A 27,668-nucleotide genomic window follows, 5' to 3' on the forward strand; every position below is an offset into this window, starting at 1 on the left:
GTCTACAATATTGAACGTATCGTGACAATAAGTTTCACCTGTCAGGGAAACAATGAATCATGTTGATACGTTCATTATTGTAGACCAAATACAGATCTAAATATTTTTTGTACTGGGCATCAAAATTCAAGTAGCCCCGTTCTACGGTATATTCTAAAAAAAACATAAAATAACAAAAAATCCAATATAAATTATTTTAAAAAATCGGGCGCGTAGAGACGTGTTACCTCTCCGGTGGTCGGCCGGTGATTGAATTATGTGTTTGTGAATATCCCCTCAAGAAACAATGACTAGGGAATCTTTTATTTTATTTATTCGGGAATTGTACAGCTTACATATAAATCTCGGGGTTATGAGGAATACGATAAGTGAGAAGATGTGATCATCCTAGGTGTTTGGCGGGTTAAAAATTACGCGAAGAATTTGATTGCTTCTATGTGGGAATGGCTTTGTTACCGAATTAGAGATTGAGAAATTGACAGTGACGTAGGAGGTGAAATAATTGCCGATGGTATGTTTTAAGCGGTATGAGATATCGCTCACTCCTTTCAACAACGTCATATATCAAAAATCATCAATTTTCAGTTGTGCATGTTTTCGGAATGCCCAGAAAACGTACTATATCCCAGCAAAAGCGGCATTTTTAACTTAATATTTACCCGCTACAGAGCCGAAAGTGTTGTTTTTGCATTTTGAAGAAAAGGTATTTTTTAATTATTTTTTTGAAATAAACTAAATATTTTTCAAATGGAGAAAAAACCTTCAGGTTTTACCTAAAAAGATCTGTTGCACGATAAAAAGTTCAATAAGTGGCTTGATATTTACTTTTAATACATTTTATTATGTTCTTAAACTTTAAAAACGATCTCCTGAAAAATAAAGTTTTTATATGACGTCGCGTCGTTGAAAGGAGTGAGCGACATGATGTAATTAAAACAATCAGTATTATTCAATAACGTATACAAAATCCGTAGGATTGATGTAGTAACCGGTATTTATGTGTGAAGCAACGCTTTTGTAACAAAAGATAAAACGAGTGAGGCTCTTTTACTTTTCAATATTTCTATTTTTTACAACAAATGAAGCAATGGTTAAAATACCAAATAATTTACGTAAAAGTAGACTCTTTTGAAGCAATTTTTATTCGTATTTTATAAAAAATACTATGATAATTTAAAAAGTGTAAACGGGTTTTTTGAGAACTTCATATAAAATACTAGCATATCGTTTAAAAAATAAGGTACATATTTTGTACATTAAAAGCATTGCTAACTTTGTGGTATGGTAATATTTCATGTATCTTTCACTTTGTGTAATACCACTTAAATAACACTACTTAATGACTACCGGTTTAGGAATAATCATTCCATCATCAGTTCACATTTGACCCGATGATGGAATGATTATTCCGAAACCGGCAGTGGTCGAGTAGTGTTTTTTTTAAGCGGAATTACACAAAGTGAACGATTAACGAATAGGAGAGAGTTTAATTAAAATAATTCTAATTTATTATTAAAAAAAATAGTAATAATAAACTAGCTAATCATCATTACATTCTTCACATGTGTTGCCTCGGCGCACCACAGAGATTGGATATCCGTCGTAAATTATACGATTGTCCCTTAATCTAAGGTTAAATAACGTAGAGGCAATTTTTTTCCAGTCGCGGATTTAATAATGAACGGGAATTCAGAAAATGAACAGGACCTTGAAGTTGTGGAAATACGAGAACAATGTATGTTTATGTGTATGTTAAATACCACATAACGTCGCATGAACATACTCGTGTGCGGTGGTAAAATCAATATTGAAAGCAGGTACAAACATGTACAAATTAATTGTGGCTATGTTCCATAGTAAAATGGTATTGTGGCTACGTAAAGTCGAAAAGTGGCTAGGTCGACGAAACCACGGTGTTCACATCACTTTGGCGTTTTGGCCATTAAAAATGTAACAATTTGATGAGAGTCGGACATAATTCAACGTTTCCTCATTACTCATAACTTAATGGAGGAAAAAATGTAGTTTTTATTTTATTTATTTTTAATTAGTGTTTTACTTAGTAAATACCACTATTTCTTAAAATCTACTGTGACACGTGTTTCGATGCATTCCGCGTCATTTTCAAACACCGTATGTGAAACTAATTCTAAATTTTAGAGTTGGGCCCTTGGGACGTTGAAGGTTGATAAGAAATAAAAAAAAATTAATTAAAATTAAATAAATAAATAAAAATAAGAAATACCTCCTACCCCCTTATCAACCTTCAACGTCCCAAGGTGGACAATGGTATGCGCATATGAGGAAAATGGAACCATGGACTCCCTTAAATTGCACTGCACGGCTAACCCCAAGGTAGACCCTCCCGGGTAGTCCAACAAAGAGATGGATTGACAGCTGGGAATCGACATCGCAGTACGGCTGTCCAAAATTAAAACACAGTAAGAGACATTTTTTTGTAGTACGTTTTTTTGCTGCATTTTTGGACTAAGTAGAATCTACTTAGTCCAAAAATGCAAAAAAAAAACGTACTACAAAAGAATGTCCCTTACTGTGTTTTGAGTTTGGACAGCCGAGTAGGCTAATCCCTCTTTAAAACAGGCCACAAGGCCTACACCAAGCAGTAGAAGAAGAAGAAGAGAAAAGAAGAAGAAGAAGACGAAGAAGTGTTAATATCAGGATGGTTTCTTAGTTAAGTTAATTTGTGCAGTATATGGCTAAAGGTGTTAAATATTTTTTAAAGGTTAGTCCATTATTTAGTTGTTAGTGGAGGATGCATGGAAGAAGTTTCTTCCTCGTCGAGTACTCACTGACTGTCTGGTGGAGCACCATGTCGGCCAGCAGTAGCACGGGGGCGACCAGCAACGGAGATATTCACAACACAGCGATCATCACCAGCAGCAGCAAAACCTCCTCGAGCTTGCCCTCCATGCGAACCAGCGTCCAAACACTTCGAGAGACTTCCAGAAATCAGTTCAACTTCTCTTCCACAAGTCTTCAGAGTCTCTTCGACAGCTTCCGACGTCACAATTTTTGCATACTTATTATTTTCAGCGTTCAATTTCTTGGATTTCTGCTTTCAAAATAGTATTCACAGTTTAACACTGATTTCTTTTTAGCCTTAACTTTTTTTTAACACGTTCTTGAACAATCGTCTTTTAATATTTTATTTAGCTTGCTACTACTGTAAATTTCAATTTTATTATTTAGGGCACTTTTAGACGATACGATTTATTAAAATTAATAAAACACCATTATATGTTTATAGGTTTTAATACTTAATTTAATTTACCAGCATAAGACAGGTCGAATGTCTAATAGAAGATGACGATAAAGACAAAACTTGATGGTTGGTAAACATGTTTTGAATGGAAAATCTAAATATTAATAAACTTTAATTAATGTATTGCTTTTACAAAATACAGATCCATCGAAAAACGTAGGTTCTGTATTTTATAAAAGCATTTGAATACAGTTATATCGTAGTCATACAGGAGAAAGTGACCAAGTGCATTTTTTACAAAAACGTGATCATTGACTATTTGATATCTTACTAGCTTAATATTGCCCTGAAAAAATCCCTAAGGATTTTAAACTTGGAAGTATAATATATTGACTTGTTAAAAATGACTAACTGAATTGATGTTTATTTTCATGCCAAGCAAAAATGACTTAAATGGCCCTCCTGAACATTTTACGTTTTGTTCGTTGGTCACTTTCTCCTGTACGACTACGATATGTATTTATACAGTAGTTAAAAATGACTTTAGTTTCAATTCAGCGGACACCGTAGTCACAAAAAAACGCGCTTAGAATGTCAGAAATGAAGACTCTAAGAAGCATATCGGGCAAGAGTCTACGAGACAGAATAAGAAACGCCAGGATCAGGAAAATATGCAAAATCAAAGATGTCGTTAGGTGGGGAAGGCAACGAAGGAGACAATGGTATGCGCATGTGAGGAGAATGGAACCATCCAGACTCCCCCACATTGTACTGTATGGCCAACCCCGACAATGGATCGACGGCTGGGAATCGACATCGCAGGAGGCTATAATCCCTCTTAAAAACAGGCCACAAGGTCTACACCAAGCAGAGGAAGAAGAAGTTTAAATTTAAATTCCGGAGATATCGAGTTTTTTTGACACAGTTAATACTGGAGAATGATATTTTATATCGAGAAACTGAAAGTTCTCTAATGATAAGTAGATAGATTATGATCAGAAAGCTATATAAAATTCTCAACAAGATATTCAAGCACATTTTAAATACCACAAAACGGAGCTGTCAGTTCTCAACTGGACATTAATCAAGTGGGCCTTTTCAGGGACTGGGCGGCTATTTCAATCAGGTGATGGATTTCGAAATCCAGATTGATTTGAAGTTGTCACTGCCACTGGCGTGAATGAATATCAGTCTGCGGATGCGCGGGTGGAGAGAATGGGGGGAGGGGGAGATGGAGTGGCCCTTTTCAGGGCGCTTAAATACATCCGTTTCAGAGCTCCCTTCGTCACATTGTACTGGATGATTAAGTTTTGATGAGATTTGCGAATCCCGATTAGCCCCACAACATTTCCAATATCCGATTACGAGCGTTTAAGTAATGCAATTACGTAGGTACTGGTTTTAAGGAGATCGAATTCATGTAGAAGCAAGGCATTTTCTATGCTCGCTGGATAGAAGAAGAGTCCAACAATATTGAAATGAACAACCAAATTAAAAAAAAATAGTTTTACTTAGTAAATGCCACTACAAATCTTTTAAAATCCTTATCGTTTTCAAACACCATACATTTATTTTTTCTTGAATGTTTTTCGCATATACTTTGTGGCACATTTTATAAACTTTATAAAACAAAACAACTTTGTTTTAACCACTTTTTATTGGTACAATTTTTCCAACCGGTTTCGACAAGAGCCTTGTCATCATCAGGGTTTATATACTAATTCTAAAACATTGAAATACTCATAGTTAGGTTATAGTTAATTACCCTTCCGTTACGATGCCAAAACTTCCACGCACTCCATGCACCATATGAAAATGTGACACGGTTCTTGTTGAAACCGGTTGGAAAAGGTGTACCAATAAAAAGTGGTCAAAACAAAGTTGTTTTATTTTATAAGCCATACATTTAAGAAAATAATCGTAATCGTAATCCGTAAGATTATTCTTATAATAACTGATTTATAATAATACTGTATTTAAATATACTTTATGTTCAAGCACTGTCTACCCTCTGATTGCAAAAAGCTACATAAGGTATCAAACGTTTTGACCAATATCACAGGATTGTTTTTGATTGGTTCGGTGATATGCTTCTTAGCAATATATATTTCTTTGCGCATGAAAATAAATCAAATAAAATAATATTTGATTAATTGAAGTGTATAATATTTATATTGGCATCATATGGAGTCGAATAAATACAAATGATTTTTTCACTTTAATATTTATTCAACATTACCGTGGACTGGTACCTGAAGTAGAGGGTTGATCACCTTTCATTCATGTGTCACAATCAAGATAACACTGTGTTTATATGCAGTGCCCTATGCACCATCGGGTGCGGATGAGGGGTTCAAGATATTGACATCAAAATTTAAATTAATGAAATGTTCGGAATACGTAAAAAAACGTTTACTGAAAACGTTGATATGACGCAGACGTTGCAAAACTTATCGCGTGTTTTGTGTTTGATACAGGAGGCACTGGCGTGGTGGTGTCTACAGTTTTCCATGAATACCAAGTGCCGCGGAATGGAGCTAGATAAAAGGGGTCGTACAAAGCAATATGGGGCAGGGTTTGGAGTTGAACTCGTGCCAGAATGGCGGATTCCAACTGGATGCTCTTATCACTGCACCACCGTCCCATTTCCATCCGAGCCTGACCCACATATATTGCATTAAGCGCAAAAACCCCTCCGAGAAGTGCTAAAATCTGGTTAGACGATGTTCTGAAAATTTGGAGTCTTTTTTTTACATGGACTTTTCGTTACAAGATCAAATATTAACGGAAATCTGAATACGGGTAGTAAGCGGCAGACATGATAATTCGAGGCGCACCGTGTAATATTATACAATGAAAAAAAAACTTTAAATGATTTCTTGAACGTTTTTCACAGATACTTTGTGGCACATTTTATAAACTTTATAAAATTAAACAATTTTGTTTCAACCACTTTTTTTTATTATTAGTACACTTTAACCTACCGGTTTCGACAAGAACCTTGTCATCATCAGGGTTTATTAAATTCTAAAAAATTAAAATACTCATAATTAATTACATTCCCTTACCAAAAACTTCCACACACTCCGTAAAAAATCCTAAATAACATTTATCAACTAACTAACTAACCATCACGCCGCTTCCCCGCAGGGGTAGGCAGAGAGAATAGAACGCCACACCACTCTGTCTTTGCAAACATTCTTCGCCTCTTCCACGTTCATGCATCTCCTCATACCTACCCGCCGATTGTTACGACTCCTAACCTGACTGACCACTTTCAAGTATTTACTTTTATTACTTTTATTTATTAAATGAATTTGTGTCATAATTAGCAAGGTTATACATATGTATTTTTTGAAGGTTCTCTGACATAATGTAATATGATATTACAGCGTTGTTTTAAACCTTGACATTTTGTTGCATGCGTCAAGCAGGAAAAAAATGTGCTAATATAAAAAATATATTTTTATATGATTATAACTAATATCCGGTTAGATATCAATGTTTAATGGGTGACTCATATCGCTCACTCCTTTCAAGAACGTCATAAATAAAAAAAATTACAATTTTAAGTTGTGCATGTTTTTGGAATGCCCAGAAAATGTACTATTTCCCAGCAAAAGAGGCATATTTTTAACTTAATATTTACCCGCTACAGGGCAGAAAATGTTGTTTTTGCATTTTTAAGAAAAGGTATTGTTTAATTATTTTTTTAAATATTCTAAATATTTTTCAAATGGAAAAAAAACCTTCAGGTTTTACCTAAAGGGATCTGTTGCACAGTAAAAAGTTCAATAAGTGGCTTGAAATTTATTTTTTATAGATACTTAGTGTTATATTTTTAAACGTTAAAAACGTTCTCCTGAAAAATCAAGTTTTTTGATTTATGACGTTCTTGAAAGGAGTGAGCGATAGAAGCGTTTTTTTTTAAATAAAATATATAATACGGACTGTACATTTATTTTTAAGTTTTTTAGTTTTTAAAACATTGTGAGTGTGTCCAAATACTTGTTTACAAATCTGGATTATCTCCAATTAAAAGTTTTTTTTTTTAAATATTATTTTTCGACATCTTATTATGAAAGAATATGGATGTCTGGGCTTACGACCTTCATAGGCTAGTCTAAGTGATCACTTTACACGCGTATATTATTCACCAATTCTACCCATGATTGATAAACTACACTACTCAAATTCTTGGAACTTCTATATATTATATATTGATCAAATTCGAAACAAAGTGTAACACACAAATTCGAACCATACATCGAAATATTCTTTCATCTCACCATAGATGTCTCTAGTGAAATTCCAGTGCATTCAAGCACTTTGTTTTGAACTTAAGCGAGTTTAATGAATTAATCCACTAAGTATACATTGGGGGCTGTATCAACCCTGCGTCCAGAATGGTCTAATTTGTCGAGTTCCAGATCCGCTGCCAAAACCTATATATCACGATATATGGTCCAGTAGTACTTTATGAGTGTGATATGAATTTTCAAATTATTTCACATATCCAAAAGCGTCTAAAAATATAATTTACAAGTTTTTATGCTTATTATTAGTCTACTTATAAGGCTAAGGAAGTTTTACAGCTAGAGCGATAGTAAAACTTTGGTAGTTTGCGCGGCGCAGCAAAGCATTAAAGTTTGGGAAGCCCTGCTATTGAAATGATGACGTTATTGTTGTATGAACATAATGAGGTATAATTTAGGACGATATGGAATTGCGATTTTATTACTAATGGAAACGGAACCAAATGGATTTCGATTCCTTGGTGTAGAAAATCAATATGGATGAATGTCACAGACAGCGACATAAATAACATTCATATGCATAATATTAGGTTGATATAAGTAACGTCGTATTTTTTCATGAAAACAAAAATGATTTTTATCGCATATACTTAATTACATATTTTCAATTATTTTAAATGACTTTCTTCCATCTTTCTGTCAACTTCTAATCCCATTTGAATATAAACTGTAGGGTTTCGATGCAAAGAACGTTTCTAGTGCTGTTTTCACCTCCTCCGTTGTTTCATTTTTTTTCAATTTTAATCATTTTGTAAAGCTAAAAAAAAGAGTGAAAATCAGGAGAGGAAGGTGGATTTTTCAAAACATCCCATTTAAAAAAAAAACTAACTAACTAACCATCACACCGCTTCCCCGCAGGGGTAGGCAGAGAGAATAGAGCGCCACACCACTCTGTTCTTGCAAACATTATTCGCCTCTTCCACGTTCATGCATCTCCTCATACATACCCGCCGATTGTTACGACTCCTAACCTGACCCCTTTCAAGTATTTGGCATACCTGATCGTGCCATGTTTTTCTCGGTCTTCTTCTGCTTCTTTTCCCACTAACATTCGCCTCGTAAATTTGTTTTACCGTTCTTTCCTCACTCATTCGTTCTACATGTCCAAACCATCTCAACACACCTTTCTTAATTTTATCGAAAATGCTTATCTCAGCTTTACATTCCTTGCTTATTTCACTATTCGCACATATATCATACATCGTTTTGTCGCACATTCTTTTGAGAGATCGCATTTCGACTGCATTCAGTCTACTTTCATCTTTAAATTAATGTTGCGTTATCATCGCAGAATGTGGCCGTGCGTTGTGCCCACACGTCGTACTTGGAACCCGTTCCAATGCGATGCAGATGCCTCACCACCGTAGATTGATCAATACCCATCGTCAATGCCCCTGGTATTTTGACAGCGATCAGCTTCAAGTATGGCTTTCAGTACACCATAATCGGCGGTCGAAGGGCGTACCGATCTTTCTTCATCAGCTGTTGATAATTCCCAGATCTGAATTTAGCAAACCATCAGAATTTTGGAAACACTTTAACTTATTTTTTGTCACAATAGATTTTAAGAAATAGTGGTATTTACTAAGGAAAACTTAAATTGTAAAAAAAAACTTAAAGTGACTGCCGAATCAATTAATGAAAAAATCTATCACGTCAAATAGTACGCGGGTTTAGGAAAATTAAATTGTGATTTATCATATGTTGGGCTTTAAGTCGAGTTTTCGGGACTCTACTGTACATATTTTTTATATGAAAATCATACATAAAAAAATATTTACAGTAAAAAAAACCTCCAAAAAAATGAACTCTTGTAAATCGTTTAAGCAGATTTATAATTTTAATTCATTAAATAAGCCATAAGATTGGGGTAAAGTGTGCAATTAAGAAATTTGTTTATTTCCAAAACAGCGATTCTCTTCCGGCATACCTGCGTATCACAATACTCCAATAAAGGGTGTTTATGCGGGATAATTTCTAGTACAACCTGCAACGGCACCCTGAGGGGATGTTTCGCCATCCCTGTATGTTAATATTTCACTAAATTAATTAGCTACTCGACCCTGCAAACCGGTACTGGATTACAGGAGCGTAATTGGTATTAACGGCGGGGGCGTCGCGATATACAGCAAACGCGAAAAAAGTAAATATATTTATACTTATATACTATATATATATATATATATATATATATATATATATATATATATATATATATATATATATATATATATACATATATTATTATGATTACTTAATAAATTGAACGCTTTAATTTGTTGGTTAAATAGGTACCTACTCATAAGATTAAGTTTTAAATAATCTTTTGACATTTCAACGATTATTAAATTTAACATTGTTTTTTAAATGAAGAAGAATATGGAAGTCTAGTCATTTACAGGGCTTACGGCAGCCACAGGCTTGGTTACCGACTAAACCTATCGAACAACAAAACCTATCGAGCGAGCAAACCAATCCTGTGACGGTTGTAAGCCCTGTAAATGTCCAGACTTCCATAATCTTCTTCATCTACGTTAAGTCTTCATAATGTATAAAATAACTCCTGAGCGGAGATAATCCAGATTTGTGTATAAAAGTATTTAGACATTTTTAATTAATGTTTTACTTAGTAAATACCACTATTTCTTTTCAAACACCGTATGTTCCGCATCATTTTCAAACACCGAAAATGATGCGGAATGCATCGAAACACGTGTCACAGTAGATTTTAAGAAATTGTGGTATTTACTAAGCAAAACATTAATTTAAAATGGATAGATTTTACCACAAAGTGACTGCCGAATCAATTAATGAAAGTATTTAGACACTTAAAATGCGTCAAAAATGCAATAACGAATGTTTGAAAACGTTTCGTCCTCCATTAGACTCAATCTCTCTGGAACAAAAGGAAGCGCTCCGCACACTTGTGCGTCTGTCGGCTCGATAAAATATTCAAGATGCCGAATAAACACGTCCCTCGTACACGACATACACGAACACGGGAAGCTCTGGAAGGGTGGGAGGGAGTAACAGCCCGAAGATAATTTCCAAAAGGAGGGAGAAATAAAAAAAAATACATAGCCATACGGAACAAAACAAAATAATAACATGCGAGGGTAGAAGAGTGCGCACTGCGACATGAGAAAAGAGCGTGAAGACAAGAAAAGAATGGTGTCGTTTTGCAGCAATCACGAAAGAAACAGGGCATTATCACTTGTTTTATTGGCCAATAAATTTACACAGATCTGGTCGCGTTTCGTCTCCGTGTCAGGCCAGATTTACATAGAGTCTGGGTAACTGACTCTAAACACAAGGAAAGTCAGACTCACAACTGCTATCGTATATTGAAAGCTTGTAATAGAGTCCGCCTCCGTAGCGTAATGGTCAGCACGCTCGGCTACAGTTCTGGAGATCCCGGGTTCAATTCCCAAAGGGGTGTCAAATAAATATAAGTGTTTTTTTCACTCTAATGTTTATTCAATATTACCCTGGACTGGTACCTGAAGCGGAGGGCTGATCACCTATCCTTCGTGTGTTAACGATCAAGATAACACTGCGTTTATATGATGCAGTGCCCTATGCACCATCGGGTGCGGATAGGGGTTTGAAGAAGTAATAGAGTGTCGATGAATAATGGTTGAGTGGGAAATGCGATAACTGAGCATTTTATGCACGTCTTTGCAATGCTCCGTGTCTGTCTGCTATGCTGGTTGGGGTTGTGCAGGCGCCAGTGTACTGGCCACCGTACTAAAAATAACTACTGATCCCTTTGACTGCCTACTCCGGGGCATTTCTATAAAACTTGGAAGTGGTTTTACAAATATGTATTTATTTAGATTGGTGGCGACAGCAGGGATATTGAAAGCTTTTAAATGTTAATTCACAGTAAAATCGGGATACAATTTTATTTCACATTATGCAGAAATTTCGCAACTTAAGTTTAAAAAAAAAAGAAACAGTATAGAAACCTAGATGCTTCTGTATCAGATCTGAGAATGCGGCGGGACAGCTTTCAATATACCATTATCATCATCATCATCCTCTTATTACTGTTATTTTTATTATCTATGTCTTTATAAGCGACTTTGTGGTAGTATTTTACGAAGATGGCGCTACAAATTATCTAAATTATTATTATCTCTGTTTTTTTATCCCTCCACACAATACCATAAGACTTAGCTCGACTCAACTCTGTTAATTTTATGTTAAAAAAAATTAGGGCCTTATGGTTTAAATCGATGACAATGAGTATCGAAATTTGAGGCATAAAATTGAAAACTTTAAACTGTGATAAGAGCAAGTTCTTTTACGCTAAATAAAATAAAGATCTTTTAGTTTGAGTCGATGGTGATGAGTATCGAAATGTGAGGTATAAAATTGCATACTTTAAACTCTGATATGGGCAAGTTCTTTTAAGCTAAAAATAAAGGCCGTTTAGTTTAAATCGATGGTGATGAGTATCGAAATTTGAGGTATAAAATTGCATACTTTAAACTGTGATACAGGCACGTTCTTTTACGCTAAAAATAAAGGCCTTTTAGTTTAAATCGATGTTGATGAGTATCGAAATTTGAGGTATAAAATTGGACAGTTTGAACTCTGATACGGGCAAGTTCGTGGGTCACCGGACCGTTTACCGGTATATCGGTGGAGTGGCCCACAGAAGGGCCTATTAACAGAGTACTGCTGGGTTAAATGGAGACATCATATTACAAGGGGGTGGGGCAGCAAGGGTCCAACGCTTGGGGCCTCGTTAGCTTCATAACCCCGTAACGGACAATGGGCTCTATGTAATCACTAACGAGCAATATAGGGTTAAACACACTCTACACTCGTGTTAAATAGGCTTTTTTAAAGATTGTCTTTGCATTATATGTAAACGCTGATCGCAAAAAGCAGTGGCGGCGAGTCGCTGAAAATCAGTTGACGGTGTGAAGGTTCCTTCGAAAGCACTTTTGAGGTACTTTCATGCAAAACACGAAGTTACAGCAAATGGTTAAATAAAAAACGTTAAATCAAAAATTGCAACGTACTTTTTCAGATGTCTGTAAAGGCTTCTTGGTCAATTCGAATATCTCACGCTTCGACCACACTTCAATAACCGCCATGGGTAAAGTGAACTTAACGGCAATTGTGCCTTTGCTATTGCGAGCTGATGGCATGGAAAACAGCAAAAAGTAAGAGTGAGATGATTTTTACAAATTAAACAAAAATCACTCTTAATTTGGTCACAGATTTTCATTCTACATTTTTTTATCGTGAAAACGGCTGTAATGTTGTATTTTGCGTAACTAGGGCTCTGTTAATGCGAATCATTGTTAATAATCATAAATAAAGATCGCATAGATAAAATTCACACGCCGACCAAATGTGAATTTCATGGAAAAAATCCTATCCGTTTCTATTTACCTCTTTTGCCTTCTGTCCTCCACTGCTGGATATAGGCCTCTTCCGCAGTATCTACTTTAAAGTCACGTATTTTGTTTACCAAATAAAGCGGTAGCAGGTCACAGTATGTAATTGACCTGTCACGAAAGAACGTATGCAAAAAAAAAGTAATTCGTCTAGTAATTCAGCGGTGAAATTTTTCTTACAGCGTTCTGGGGTTCGGACAGCGGCGGCTCATCAGTATTCAGGTCGGCTCCTGCCCCGCAATAATCTTCATAGCGAAGTTTCATAACGAAAATTCACCCCAAAGCTCTTCCCGCCCGTCATATCACACCGCCGCCCCTGACTTTATCAGAAGACCCGTCACAAAAAGGTAAGGGTAAGAGACACCACGTTGCAGAAGCGGTGGGAGGCGCCGGAGACCGTCTGGCGCCGGTTCTTCCAAAGTGGTGGCTCGGGAAGGTACTTACTGGCGCTCGACACACTTCTGCCACCCTCGGGCGAGTAATTCAACAGGGAAATGAACAAATTCCCTCCGAGAATCGATACTAGTCGATTCGATGGAGACGTTATGCGAAACGGTCGTGCATACAAAGACCCGAGAAATCGCGTCCGTTCGCAAGATACGGGAAGAGTGAAGACGTCTCTCTTACGTCTAGCCGTTTCATATTCTCTAGAGTTTTACCTATTAGACAGTGATAAGTCTCAGTATTTCCAGTGTGACAAATATTAGAATTTTTACTATCTATACAAAAAAATTAAACCAGAAAGAGAGAGGTTCTCTTGAGGAGCAGTCTATTTTCTCGAATTCTATTGACATGGACGTTCCAGAATCGTTTTCGCTGTCTTCCCCATCAGACTATTACTACTATGCGTTTACTATGAGATGAATTCATCCACTCAGCCATGGGACGTTGTCAGTTGATATTGCGACAGTTCCGTCGGGACAGCGGCGTTGTCGCGAACCAGCAGTCGTTGTGGAGACAGCCGTAACAGCGCTATTTACTTTGTCTCTGTAGATACTGCCGTCTGCGTTTTCACTCGCCGACGCCACTTTATTAGTACGACAAGCGACAATTTATACATTTGAAATTCTATTCCCCAGAAATTCTATTCCTTGCGGCTGCTATTGTCTATAAACTCTGATTTCTTATTTTTTCAAATAGTTTTTTTTTAATTACCTAACGTCCAAGTGATTCTGAAATCTAGCTACAGCCCTACTCAGGCTTCAAATTTTTAAGTTTCATTGCCTATGTGGATTTACTCTTTATGTTTAAAGTTACTATAATTTCATGTAATTCATGAGTGAAAATTCTAGACAAAAACTTTCACTATCTCGCTAGAGCCATGAGTTTAGTCAATCTTTGCTCCATGCATTCGTGGAGACACATCTTCACCACGCTGTGTTTGTTAGGGTTGTATTTCAAATTGGGAATATATCAGGAAAATTGCACTGCATTTCAAACGGATCTCGGTAATCAAATGGTTCATTTTAACATTCTTTGGGAATTTTACACGCCAGTAACAGCATGTTATATACATGAGTATACGAGTATTATAAAACAAGTACTTTTACTGTTACAATTACAAAAATCCACATTTCACTCACTCCTTTTAAGAACGTCATAAATCAAAAAACTTGATTTTTCAGGAGAACCTTTTTAAAGTTTAAAAATACAATACAATGTATTAAAAATTAATATCAAGCCATTTATTGAACTTTTTACTGTGCAACAGATCTTTTTAGGTAAAACCTGAAAAATATTTAGTTTATTTCAAAAAATAATTCAACAATACCCTTTCTTCAAAATGCAAAAACAACACTTTCTGCCCTGTAGCCGGTAAATATTAAGTTAAAAATATGTCTCTTTTGCTAGGATATAGTACATTTTCTGGGCATTCCGAAAACATGCACAACTGAAAATTGACGATTTTTGATTTATGACGTTCTTGAAAGGAGTGAGCGATTTGTAAAAAAAATACCTGTAACCATTAAAAAAAAACAACAAACACTTTTTTTTAGAAAGAATTTTACTAACTGAACATTATGTATTTCCAAAGTTTTGATTCGTCGCATTTTATTCTGTTTTCCGCTAGGCAAACCTTGTACAATAAATTTCGAATTCGTCTTTATTGCATATCATTGATTCGTTTCTCGAATACCCCAAACAAAAGACGGCCACTTAAATCCATTATTCTTATCTTTACTTACTATATAATTTATATTTGACGACAGTCTGGTGCGACGTCCGTGGGATGAGCTCGCACCACTAATGCCAAAACGGAAGAATTTCATCTAAATTACATCATTATTCAAATTTTTAGCGCCATTGTACGTTAATTGAGGTTTTTCGAGGCCCGACCGAGAAGCAGCGTGACTCCTTATCATTACATTCATTAACTGTTGAGTTGATTCAAGACATTATTATAACATAGATTAGCATTTGTTTATGGCAGGGACCGCCAACCAGTGGTCCAAAACGAATGTGCAAAAGGGTATTCAGTTGACAAAAATTGATGAGGCAATGGAACATAAGGATCTATCGGATTTGGTGGTGTCCTGTTTGGAAAATGTGATGAATAAGACAAATAAATAAGCTATGTGAGGGATCTTGATTGCTGGATATAAACTAAATATGCTATAAATCCTTGTGCATAATAGGCAAGGAAAATTTTCTAAGGCAACTAACAAATATAAAATAAAAAAAAACAATGGTTCGTCGTTCACATCACGACTGCTTTCACATTTCACTATACAAAAAACGATATTAATATATGTATTATATATACAAAACATGTGTTTGACCAATAGCCACTTATGGGATTGAGGCAAGAGCAGATACTTCCAGAACAAAATCTCTACTTCGAACCTCCGAGATAAAGACTCTCCGATCCATGACCGGAAACACATTGTAAGAAATACCGGCATCCGGAGCATGTGTAAGACGAAGGATATCGTGAGGTGGGGACGACAATGAAGGCGATACTGGAATGAACATATAACAGAATGTCAGAAGACAGACTTCCACGTATCGCCCTTCAAGGTAACCCTGAAGGACGCCGACCCCCAGGCAGACCTCCGAAAAGATGGAAAGACAGCTGGGAGTCAACATTTCAAGAGCGACATGCGGAGGCACAAACAGATCCCTAGGATCTACAAAAAGGAGAAGAATTATTATTTATATATTCTCAAGTATGTGGATTTAATCCAAGATTCGGACCTTGCAAACAAAGAGTCTTTGCTTAGTAAAAGCTTTCCCAATACCAACAGAGATGGCCGCTGTGAATTATGTGTCCCGAGTTTGATCAATGTATCTAGGAGTTCCAAAAGTGTGGTTGTCAATCATGGGTAGAATTGGTGAATGTTTCACGTGTGTAAAGTGATCACTTAAACCAGCCTATAAGACGGTCGTAAGCCCCGTAAATGCCCAGACTTCCATATTCTTTCTCATCTATATTAGATGTCAAAATTTTATATAAAAACACTTGTTATGGCTAATATCTTACTATTTGAGAAATTAAAAAGGGCAAAGCAGAAATCGTATTTTTAATTTTTTATTGTTGTTATAAGATAAAAAAAGGTTTTTCTCCTCTGTTAACCTAGTAAGAATTATCCGTACTCAGCGACCATAGTTTACATTATCAAATAAAAGATGAGATTCCGGCTTCCGATTCAGTAATGACCCCTCAATCTGCGTTCCGCCTTGCTGGCAGGAGACTGGCCGTCATGGTCGCCGAGCACTGGCCACTAACTGGCCCAGATATTACCGAAAAATTACAATAATAAGCAGACAGATGACGAAACAAGGAAAGAGTGTATGGCTGAGATAGGAGGAGCTAAGATCGAGAGAATGAAATTCCAGATTTTGTGAACAAGTATTTGGACACACTCAAAATGTTGTAAAGAATGAAATTCGTTTTTTGTTACTATTGAACAATATCTTCTTTACAACATTTTGAGTGTGTCCAAATACTTCTTCACAAAATCTGGATTATCTCCAATTACAGGAGTTATTTTCATATTATTTTTTGACATCTCATCAAAGAAGAAGAAGAATATGTAAGTCTGGGCATTTACATTTAGTGAAGTTTCTTGTGCCTATTTATTAAACCTGTTTATTGTTTTTATATTTTGCCATGTAATACTTTATTATTTGTGTTCCAGTCTTGTTAACCTTAATCCCATGTCCCAAAATGAGAAATTTAAATTACTCATCGGGAATATTGTATGTATATATGAATTATGTATGTAATATGTTTAGAAATAAATAAATAACTAAGTTCTAGTGATTCAAGAACAAGGTTTCTAAATTGGTTCATATATTATATATAGAACTTCCAAGAATTTGAGTAATGTGGTTGTCAATAATGGGTAGAATTGGTGAATGTTACACGTGTTTAAAGTGATTACTTAAACCAGCCTATGACGGTAGCCCTGTAAATGCCCAGACTTCCATATTCTTCTTCATCTTTGATGAGATGTCAAAAAATAGTATACTTGTTCACAAATCTGGATTATCTCCAATTATAGGAGTTATTTTTCATATCACGGGAGGGAGCAAAAGACACGAAATAACGACGAAAAATTGCATCTGGAAGCTGTCCCTACCGCATTTCCGGATCTGATACAGAAGCATCTAGACTTCCTGGCAGACCTACAGCACCAACCGACAAATGCATAGAAGTCGCTCAGATGGGTTTTTTATTTGTTTTTTAATTACCTAACGTCCAAGTGACTCTGAAATCTAGCAACGGCTTATGCAATACCGCGTATCATGACCCTACTCAGATTTCAAATTTTTAAGTTTCATAGCCTATGCCTACTCGTGAGTGGATTTACTCTTTATGTTTAAAGTTACTATAATTTATTTATTGATTTGGCGTTTAATTTGTAGAACTCCATTTTTATTTATGTATTAATTGTCAAATCAAACACAGATTTTTTTAAGTCTACTAAATTGTCCGCCTCCGTAGTGTAACGGTCAGCACGCTCGGCTACCGTTCTGGAGATCCCGGGTTCGATTCCCAAGGGGGGTAAAATAAATACAAGTGATTTTTTTTCACTGTAATATTTATTCAATATTACCCTGGACTGGTACCTGAAGCGGAGGGCTGATCACCTTTCCTTCATGTGTAAACGATCAAGATAACACTGCGTTTATATGATGCAGTGCCCTATGCACCATTGGGTGCGGATAAGGGTTTTATTATTATTACTACTAAGTTGTATTTTATTTACAAAAACACATAAAAAATTATATTGTGACAATTCGCTCACTCCTTTCAAGAACGTCATAAATCAAAATACGTCAATTTTCAGCTGTGCATGTTTTCGGGATGCCCAGAAAATGTACTATATCCCAGCAAAGAAGGCGTATTTTTAACTTAATATTTACCCGCTACAGCGCAAAAAGTGTTGTTTTTGCATTTTGAAGAAAGGGTATTGTTTAATTATATTTTTAAATATACTGAATATTTTTCACATGGAGAAAAAACCTTCAGACTTTACCTAAAAAGATCTGTTGCACAGTAAAAAGTTCAATAAGTGGCTTGATATTTATTTTTAATACATTGTATTATATTTTTAAACTTTAAAAACGTTCTCCTGAAAAATCTAGGATTTTGATTTATGACGTTCTTGAAAGGAGTGAGCGAATTGTCACAATATAAATTTTGTATGTTTTCGTAAATAAAATACAACTTAGTAGACTCAAAAAATTGTGTTGGATTTAAAATTAATACATAAATTACTATAATTTCTTGTAATTCATGAGTGAAAATTCTAGGCAAAAACACTCGCGAAGAGAAGAAATGGGAAAAATCAAAGCTTAGGTCAAAGACTTTATGAAACTAGGGACACACCACGATATAAATGTCGAGTTACAATGTAGGCGATCTCGAGATGAACGATTAATATACGAATCTTGTTTAAAGTTTGTTCTACTCGAGGCAAGTAACGCATGCGCAGTAACGGGCACACCGAGTTGAAGAGACGAGCGGAGGATATAGACGGGTGGAGACTGACCATAAAAGAAGCGAACCATTCATCAAACAGATTGTGACTCGCGAAGAGGAAGTAACAATATTTACCTCAGAAAAAAGAGATGGATTTAGCTATCCAATTAACCCTAGTTAAAACCTGAACGATAGATATCGCTCATTCCTTTCAAGAACGTCATAAATAAATAAAAAACTTGATTTTTCAGAAGAACGTTTTTAAAGTTTAAAAATAAAATACAATACATTAAAAATAAATATCATGCCGCTTATTGAACTTTTTACTGTGCAACAGATCTTTTTAGGTAAAACCTGAAGGATTTTTCTCCATTTGAAAAATGTTTAATATATTTTAAAAAAATAATTAAACAATACCTTTTCTTCAAAATGCAAAACTGTAGCAAGTAAATATTAAGTTTAAAATATGCCTCTTTTGCTGGGATATGGTACATTTTCTGGGCATTCCGAAAACATGCACAACTGAAGATTGACGATTTTTGATTTATGACGTTCTTGAAAGGAGTGAGCGATATGTCTAGCTGGAATTTATGTGGGTGTTTATGGGAATTTATCAACGGGCCTAGATGGTATTTTAAGAGTATTAATGTAAATTCATTCAAATTCTAAATATTTTCTATAGGCTTGCTAGTAATGTTATAAGCAGACGAATAACAGGCATATCATTATCTAGTTAGCTATCTCAAATGTACGCCCACTTAAACAAAAAACATCTGGTTTTCACTACAAAAAATAATATCATTTTACAACATTTTGAGTGCGTCCGAATACTTGTTCACAAATCTGGATTATCACCAATTATAGGAGCTATTTTTATGATGGTCGTCAGCCCCGTAAATGCCCAGACTTCCATATTCTTCTTCATCTTTGATGAGATGTCAAAAATGAAAACTCACCATTCGCCCTCTCTCTATCTATCTTCCTCAACCTTTCCAAAATTTTCTCCAATATTACAAACTCAAGTGCACGTAGCGATCCATAGAAATATCCATGCTTGGTTTAAGTCTGATGGATAAAATAAAAAAATACAGATACCAGGAAAAGAACAAAAAATAGAGGATATCATGGATCGCGTGGCAAAGCTCAAATGGCAACGGGCAGGACAAACTGCAAGATAGGATGTTTTGATTATTGAAAGCATTAACTTTGTGGATCATATTGATATATTATTTTGAGAAATAAAAATACTTTGTTTTTTGATCCATTCACATTTTTATTAACAAGCAACTAGTTTCGGCAAAAACCTGTAGCCCTCTTCAGGGTTTAATTTATGACATAAATTAAACCCTGAAGAGGGCCACAGGTTGTTGCCGAAACTATTTGGTTATTAATAAAAATGTGATTGGATAAAAAAACAAAATATTTTTATTTCTCTAAATAATAAATGCAAGATAAGACCCCACAAAACGGACCGTAAAATTTTCATGATGGAGACCTTGGAAGAACAAAAGAGATGGTCCGACGATATAGTAGCTGTGGGGGGTAGAAACTGGCTGCAAGCAGCAACCATCCGGAAGAAATGGAAAGAAGGGGAAGAGGCCTATATCCAGCAGTGTGGGACAGAGGGCTCAAGAAGAAGAAGAAGATTACAAATTCTGCCAGCAGAATGTCCAATTAGAACCGTCATCATGATCAGTCAGTTCATCTTCGTCTCTCATCTCCCATCTTGATCTTGCGCAATCTGTCAAGGAGATCGGCGAAAGGGACCGGCCAACACTGCGGTAGATCGAAGGAAGTCGGCCGAGGGGAAGCGCGCCATCACGGAGAGGAAGTAAGTGCTCAGGCGGCTGCGTTCGGCCGCAAGGTCATCAGATGGCACACTTGGAGAGCTGATTGCCACCGGACGTTGGCCAACTGCGCTGATATTAATGCACATTATGATGAATTTGCTCGTTCTCGGGTCGAATTTCATGGCGAACCTAACTAGCTAACCATCACGCCGCTTATCATGTGGTTTAAGCGGAATAAACATTAAAATATGATTTTACTTAGTAAATACCACTATTTCTTAAAATCTACTGTGACACGTGTTTCGATGCATTCCGCATTATTTTCAAACACCGTATGTGAAGCTTATTCTAAATTTTAGAGTTGGGTCCTTGGGGCGTTGAAGGTTGAAGAGAGGGGGTAGTAGCTGTTTCTTATTTAAAGCAAAAAAATAATTAAAAATGGATAGATTTTACCACAAAGTGACTGCCGAATCAATAAATGAAATTATTAAAATATGAGTTTGCACGAGGAGATGCATGAACGTGGAAAAGTCTTCGTCGATTAAATTAAGAAAGCTGTATTGAGATGGTTTGGACATGTGGAACGAATGAGTGAAGAAAGAACGATAAAATAAATTTACGAGGCGAATTTAGTTGGAATTCAATGGGAGTAGAGTAAGTCCGCCTCCGTGGTGTAATGGTCATCGTGTTTAGCTATCATGCTGGAGGTCCCAGGTTCGATTCCCAGGGGGGGTAAGAATAAATAATAGTGATTTTACAGTCTAATATTTATTTAATATTACTCTGGACTGGTCCATGAAACGCAGGAGTGATCACCTTGCTTTTATAATGATCAAGTTAAAATTTCGTCAATACAATGCAGTGCCCTATGCACCACTGGGTGCGGATAAGGGTTAGAAGTAGAAGAGTAAGACTTAGGAAAAGTCGCCATGATCAAGTAACAGCTGAGGAATCACAATAATAGGCGGGTATATATGAGAACATGGATGAATGTGGTAGATGCAAAGTCTGTTTGCGAAGACAGATTGGTGTGGCGTTCTATTCTCTCTGAATACCCTTGCGGGGAGCGGTGCGATGGTTAGTTGGTAAGTGTATATAAGGTCTAAATGTCGTTTGTGCGCCATTTCACCTTAAGGAATTCGTGGTTAATAATTACGATAATCAATCTATATTATAACTCCTTCCGTTAATTTTCTTCGCTATTTAGTATGGTATGCGTATGTGAGGAGAATAGAACCATCCAGACTCCCCCACATTGCACTGCACGGCCAACCCCAAGGCAGACCACCAAAGAGGTGGACTAACAGTTGGGAATCGACATTGCATGAGGCTGATCACTCTTAAAAGCAGGCCACAAAAACCCACACCGAGAAGGAGAAGAAGAAGAAGCATTTGGATCGATACTCAGGATATTATTATTTACAACATTTCGAGTGTGTCCAAATACTTATTTTTATTTTTTTATTTACGGTTCACAAACAATGAAAAACATATTACAATAAACGAAATACAGTGCAATACAAATAGTTTTGATGTTTTTCATCAATTAGATGGGAACACAACAAGCTTACAGAAACAATAAGGTGCACTTGTTCACAAATCTGGATTGTCTCCAATTATAGGAGTTAATTTTCTTATTATTTTTTGACATCTCATCAAAGATGAAGAAGAATATTCTTGGAAGTTCTATATAAGTATATATATGAACCAATAAGTGATGTTCTAGTGATTCAAGAACAATGTTTCTGAATTGGTTCATATATATAGAACTTCCAAGAATTTGAGTAGTGTGGTTGTCAATAATGGGTAGAATTGGTGAATGTTACACGTGTGTAAAGTTATCACTTAAACCAGCCTATGACGGTTGTCAGCCCCGTAAATGCCCAGACTTCCATATTCTTCTCCATCTTTGTTGAGATGTCAAAAAATAATATGGATATTATTATTTATTTATTATGATTGCTACACATCGAATTTGATCTTTGCGTGGAGCGCAAAGCCGGAAATTGGCCAGTAAAATAAGGCAAAAAGATAAAATTAATAAGGGGTCGTAAATTGTGAGAAATGGAGTAGTTATATCATTGGATTGGGTAATAATTATGATTGCGAAGGATGAAGACACTCTTCACGAATTCTTTCCGCAGATAAACACAATTCCGTCACGCCAAGAGATTATGGCGTTTGCGCGCAAATTACCGTAGTCTTAGTCAATAACGAAATCAGAAATTAAGATATTATTTTTTGACATCTCATCAAAGATGAAGAAGAATATAAAAATGGTTTGACCAGCCTATGACGGTCGTCAGCCCCGTAAATGCCCAGACTTCCATATTCTTCTTCATCTTTGATGAGATGCCAAAAAATAATATGAAAAATACTCCTATAATTGGAGAATTAGAAGGATAATCCACATTTGTGAACAAGTATTTGGGCACACTCAAAATGTTGTAAAGAAATTAAGACGATGAGAAAGAAAATCATAACTCTGAGGTTAAACTAACTAACCATCACGCCGCTTCCCCGCAAGGGTAGACAGGGGGAATAGAACGCCACACCAATCTGTGTGCAAACAGTCTTCGTCGCTTCCACATTCATACATCTTCTCACACGTCTTCTAACCCTTATCCGCACCCAATGGTGCATAGGGCACTGCATCATATAAACGCAGTGTTATCTTGATCATCAACACATTAAGGAAAGGTGATCAGCCCTCCGCTTCAGGTACCAGTCCAGGGTAATATTGAAAAAATATTAGAGTGAAAAAAATCAATTATATTTATTTGCTCCCCCCCCTGGGAATCGAACCCGGGACCTCCAGAACGATAGCCGAGCGTGCTGACCATTACAATATTCCGACTCTTGACTTGACCTTGATTTATTTGAAACACTTGATAATCCTCAGGGTTTTTGAGGCGAACCTCAAGGTTCTTGTCGAAACCGGTTGAAAAAAGAGTACCAATAAAAAGTGGTTAAAACTGTTTTATTTTATAAAGTTTATAAAATGTGCCACAAAGTATCTGCGAAAAATATTCAAGAAATTATGGTTTTAAACAGATAAGAGTAGGAATACAGGAGACAAGTATCGGCCTTATGTTTTTTATACGTTTGTTTTCATTCCAAGGTCAAATTTTAACAGGATTTATGAATACGCGTATAAGAGATTCAGTTCGGTAGTGTAAAGGCAAAGGGGTATATCTGTCTCAGACCAAATTTTACAGGAGAGCAAAAACAAACTTGTGAAATTAAATAACTCATTTGTTTTATGTATTTTTATATGTACATATCTTAACAAAACTAAGTATTGTAACTATAGCTCGGCTGTTCAAACTCGAAACACAGTAAGGGACATTTTTTGTAGTACGTTTTTTTTTGCATTTTTGCACTAAGTAGATTCTACCTAGTCCAAAAATGCAAAAAAAAACGTACTATAAAAAAATGTCCCTTACCGTGTTTTAAGTTTGGACAGCCGAGCTATATCCCTTTTCCAGATTATGGAATACACTATTTTACACATTTTGTGGAACAAACTTAGAAAATGAAAAATTTGACAGATATAATACCCCTTTGCCTTTTTACACTACCGAGTTATTCACAGGCTTCGCACCACGGCTGACTGAATTTGGGCACCTTCAGTTGGCGCCCAACTCAAAAGTTGGGACTCGCGCTAATGTAAAAGTTTATCAAAGAGAACTTGCGATCTGAGAGTCGGAGAGCTTCCCTGTTATCTGCTACTTGTTGTCGGGCCTATTAGGGGTGTTTTCATCCCCAGTTCTACGACTTTTACTGCGTGTCGGGGCGGATTACAGGATCACATATCGCTCACTCCTTTCAAGAACGTCATAAATCAAAAATCGGCAATTTTCAGTTGTGCATGTTTTCGGAATGCCCAGAAAATGTACTATATCCCAGCAAAAAAGGCATATTTTTAACTTAATATTTACCCGCTACAGGGCAGAAAATGTTGTTTTTGCATTTTGAAGAAAAGGTATTGTTAAATAATTATTTTAAAAATACTAAATATTTTTCAAATGGAGAAAAAACCTTCAGGTTTTACCTAAAAAGATCTGTTGCACAGTAAAAACTTCAATAAGTGGCTTGATATTTATTTTTAATACATTGTGGTATATTATTAAACTTTAAAAACGTTCTCCTGAAAAATCAAGTTTTTTGATTTATGACGTTCTTGAAAGGAGTGAGCGATAAGAAAAATGCGAGTTTTGAACATGTTTAAAAATAAATATTAAAAAAAATCTTTCTTAGTAAGGAATAAGTTGAATAAAAATACTGGAGAACTCATTTATAAAACAATAATTATTTCACATGTAGATAACTGCTCAACAGTATTATTTTTGGCAAATGAAGGAAATTTAAATAAATTTTAAAATTATTTAAAAAAAAGCTATTATAATAGTTCAATTCAATTCAAACCCTTACCCGCATCCCAATGGTGCATAGGGCACTGCATCACACTAACACAGTGATATCTTGTTCGTTAACACATAAAGGAAAGGTGATCAGCCCTCCGCTTCAGGTTCCAGTCCAGGGTAATAGAGAATAAATATTAGATTGAAAAAATCACTTATATTCATTTGAATCGGGAATTGAACCCGGGACCTCCAGAACGGTATCCGAGCGTGCGGACCATTACACTACGGAGGCGGACTATTAAAATAGTGCTTAAGAAAAATGGATAAAAGAATGTAGAAAAAATGAGAGAAGAACTCAACTGGTTACCCATAAAAAAGAGACTGATACATAAAATGGTTACTATCTTTATATATAGATTTTTTTAGGATAAATTAGCCAAATAGTAGAATAAAATAGTTTCAAACAAAATGAACATAATAATAGAAATAAGGATAAAATAAGACTGCCATTTAAAAAAAAATAACAGCCGCAAATTGTATAAGGGTTTGAAAATGTATGATGTGATGCCTAGTGTAAAAAATAGTTTGTATGAAATGTAATATAAGCTAAATAAATAAATAATAAAATAAAAAATAAATAAAAAATTCCGGATCCCGGTTGACTCGGAGCTCGAGTGAATTGGGAGAACGTGAGAAGCGAACGTGAGAGGCAAATGAAGATATATTGTAGGTGATACGTTTACATTTTTAAACTAAGCGTATTGAAGTGCTTTTCGGAATGGCGCACACGCAACAAAAGGACATTATTTGTAATGAAAGTACGCGTTTATAAGGGATGGAGGACCGCGTTTAAAAATTAAAAACAGTCGGGAATAAAAATAAAATGTTTATAAAATCAAAATGTAACATTTTTTTAACCACTTCAATCATTTTTGGTACTTTTATACGACCGGTTTCGATAAGAACCTCGTCATCCTCAGGGATGGACATGTACATGTTTCACGAGTTTAGCTATCGCGCTCCAGCGTCCTCCCGGTCCCGGGTTCGATTCCCAGAGAGGGGGTGAAAATAAATATTAATGATTTTACACTCCAATATTTATTTAATATTACCCTGGATTGGTACCGGAAGCGGAGGGCTGATCACCTTTCCTTCATGTGCTTACGATCAAGATAACACTGCATTAATATGATGCAGTGCCCTATGCACCATATGGTTGCGGATAAGGGTTAGAATAAGACTTCAACCTTAAAATTTTCAAGCCTTTAACAACTCATGAGTGGATACTCTTTATGAACTTTATAAAATTAAACAACTTTGTTTTAACCACTTTTTTTAATTATTAGTACACTTTAACCTACCGGTTTCGACAAGAACCTTGTCATCATCAGGGTTTAATAAATTCTAAAACATTAAAATAATTAATTATTTGAGTTTTTGGTAAGGAAATGTAATTAATTATGAGTATTTTAATGCTCTTAATGTTTTAAAATTTAATAAACCCTGATGATGACAAGGTTCTTGTCGAAACCTGTAGGTTAAAGTTTACTTATAATAAAAAAAGTGGTTAAAACAAAGCTGTTTAATTTTATAAAATTTATAAAATGTGCCACAAAGTATCTGCGAAAAAGATTCAAGAAATGATATTCTTCATGTTTAACGTTATTCATAATATGTTAAACGTGATATATTAAATATTGAATAATTTTATGTAAGTCATGAGTGAAAATTCTAAGCCTAAAACACTCGCTAAATTAATAATTGATTACAGGATTCAACTCTTAATCTAACTTAATTGAAATTTCTGCCAAAATAAGACGGCGTTCGGTTGCGTCATCATTTAAAATGGCGCCGATCTCTGCGGCTCAAAATCCACGGTTTAATTAAGTCGCGTCACAGCGAAAAGCGACGCCATTATCGGGCGCGGGAATCTTCGCAGGGATTGGCGGGAAATCGAAAGTATGGGTGAAATTAGATGGAGAACGGTGCCATTAGCATACAATCGGCCATTGTTGGCCCCATCGTGCGGGGCGACAGATAAAACTAACGATACATTTAATGCCACTATCGGAAACACTGCTAATAAGTCGATAGAAAGACTAAAATACGTGCGTTACGTTTCTCTGCCAAAAGAAAAATCTTGCCTATCATGTTTCTTTTTTAAATTACCTAACGTTCAAGTGACTCTGAAATCTAGCTACGGCCCATGCAACACCGCTTATCCCTACTCACGCTTCAACATTATAAGTCTCGTGAGTGGATTTACTCTTTATGTTTAAAGTTACTATAATTTCATGTAATTCATGAGTGAAAATTCTAGGCAAAAACAACTCGCTCCTTTCATGAAATTACATCTATTACATTTAGTATATTTATTTATATTGAAACACACTACGTACATCGCTCACTCCTTTCAACAAGGTTAAATATCAAAAAACTTGATTTTTCAGGAGATCGTTTTTAAAATTTAAAATATAATACAATGTATTAAAAATAAATATCAAGCCACTTATTGAACTTTTTACTGTGCAACAGATCTTTTTAGGTAAAACCTGAAGGTTTTTTCTCCTTTTGAAAAATATTTATTATTTTTAGAAAAATAATTAAACAATACCTTTTCTTCAAAACG

At 35.6% G+C, this 27,668-nt stretch overlaps 1 protein-coding gene across 2 annotated transcripts in view; it reads right to left on the reverse strand.

The window, feature by feature from the left end:
* Window positions 1-27,668, reverse strand: part of LOC148309498 (protein Fe65 homolog) — a 118,030-nt gene that overhangs the window by 81,638 nt on the left and 8,724 nt on the right. Inside the window, exon 1 of one of the 2 annotated variants that reach the window (XM_088260006.1) lies at window positions 2,811-3,184. The exons of the other annotated variant lie outside the window; for it this stretch is intronic. Within the exon in view, the coding sequence (XP_088116132.1) occupies window positions 2,811-2,832 (22 nt within the window). The 5' untranslated portion in view covers window positions 2,833-3,184. Of the gene's footprint in view, window positions 1-2,810; window positions 3,185-27,668 lie in introns of those variants that run through there. 2 annotated transcript variants of the gene reach the window in all.

Source organism: Brachycentrus maculatus, unplaced genomic scaffold (assembly GCF_059751285.1).
Source record: "Brachycentrus maculatus isolate JH-2025_06_01 unplaced genomic scaffold, ASM5975128v1 h1tg000122l, whole genome shotgun sequence".
Lineage (NCBI taxonomy): Eukaryota > Metazoa > Arthropoda > Insecta > Trichoptera > Brachycentridae > Brachycentrus > Brachycentrus maculatus.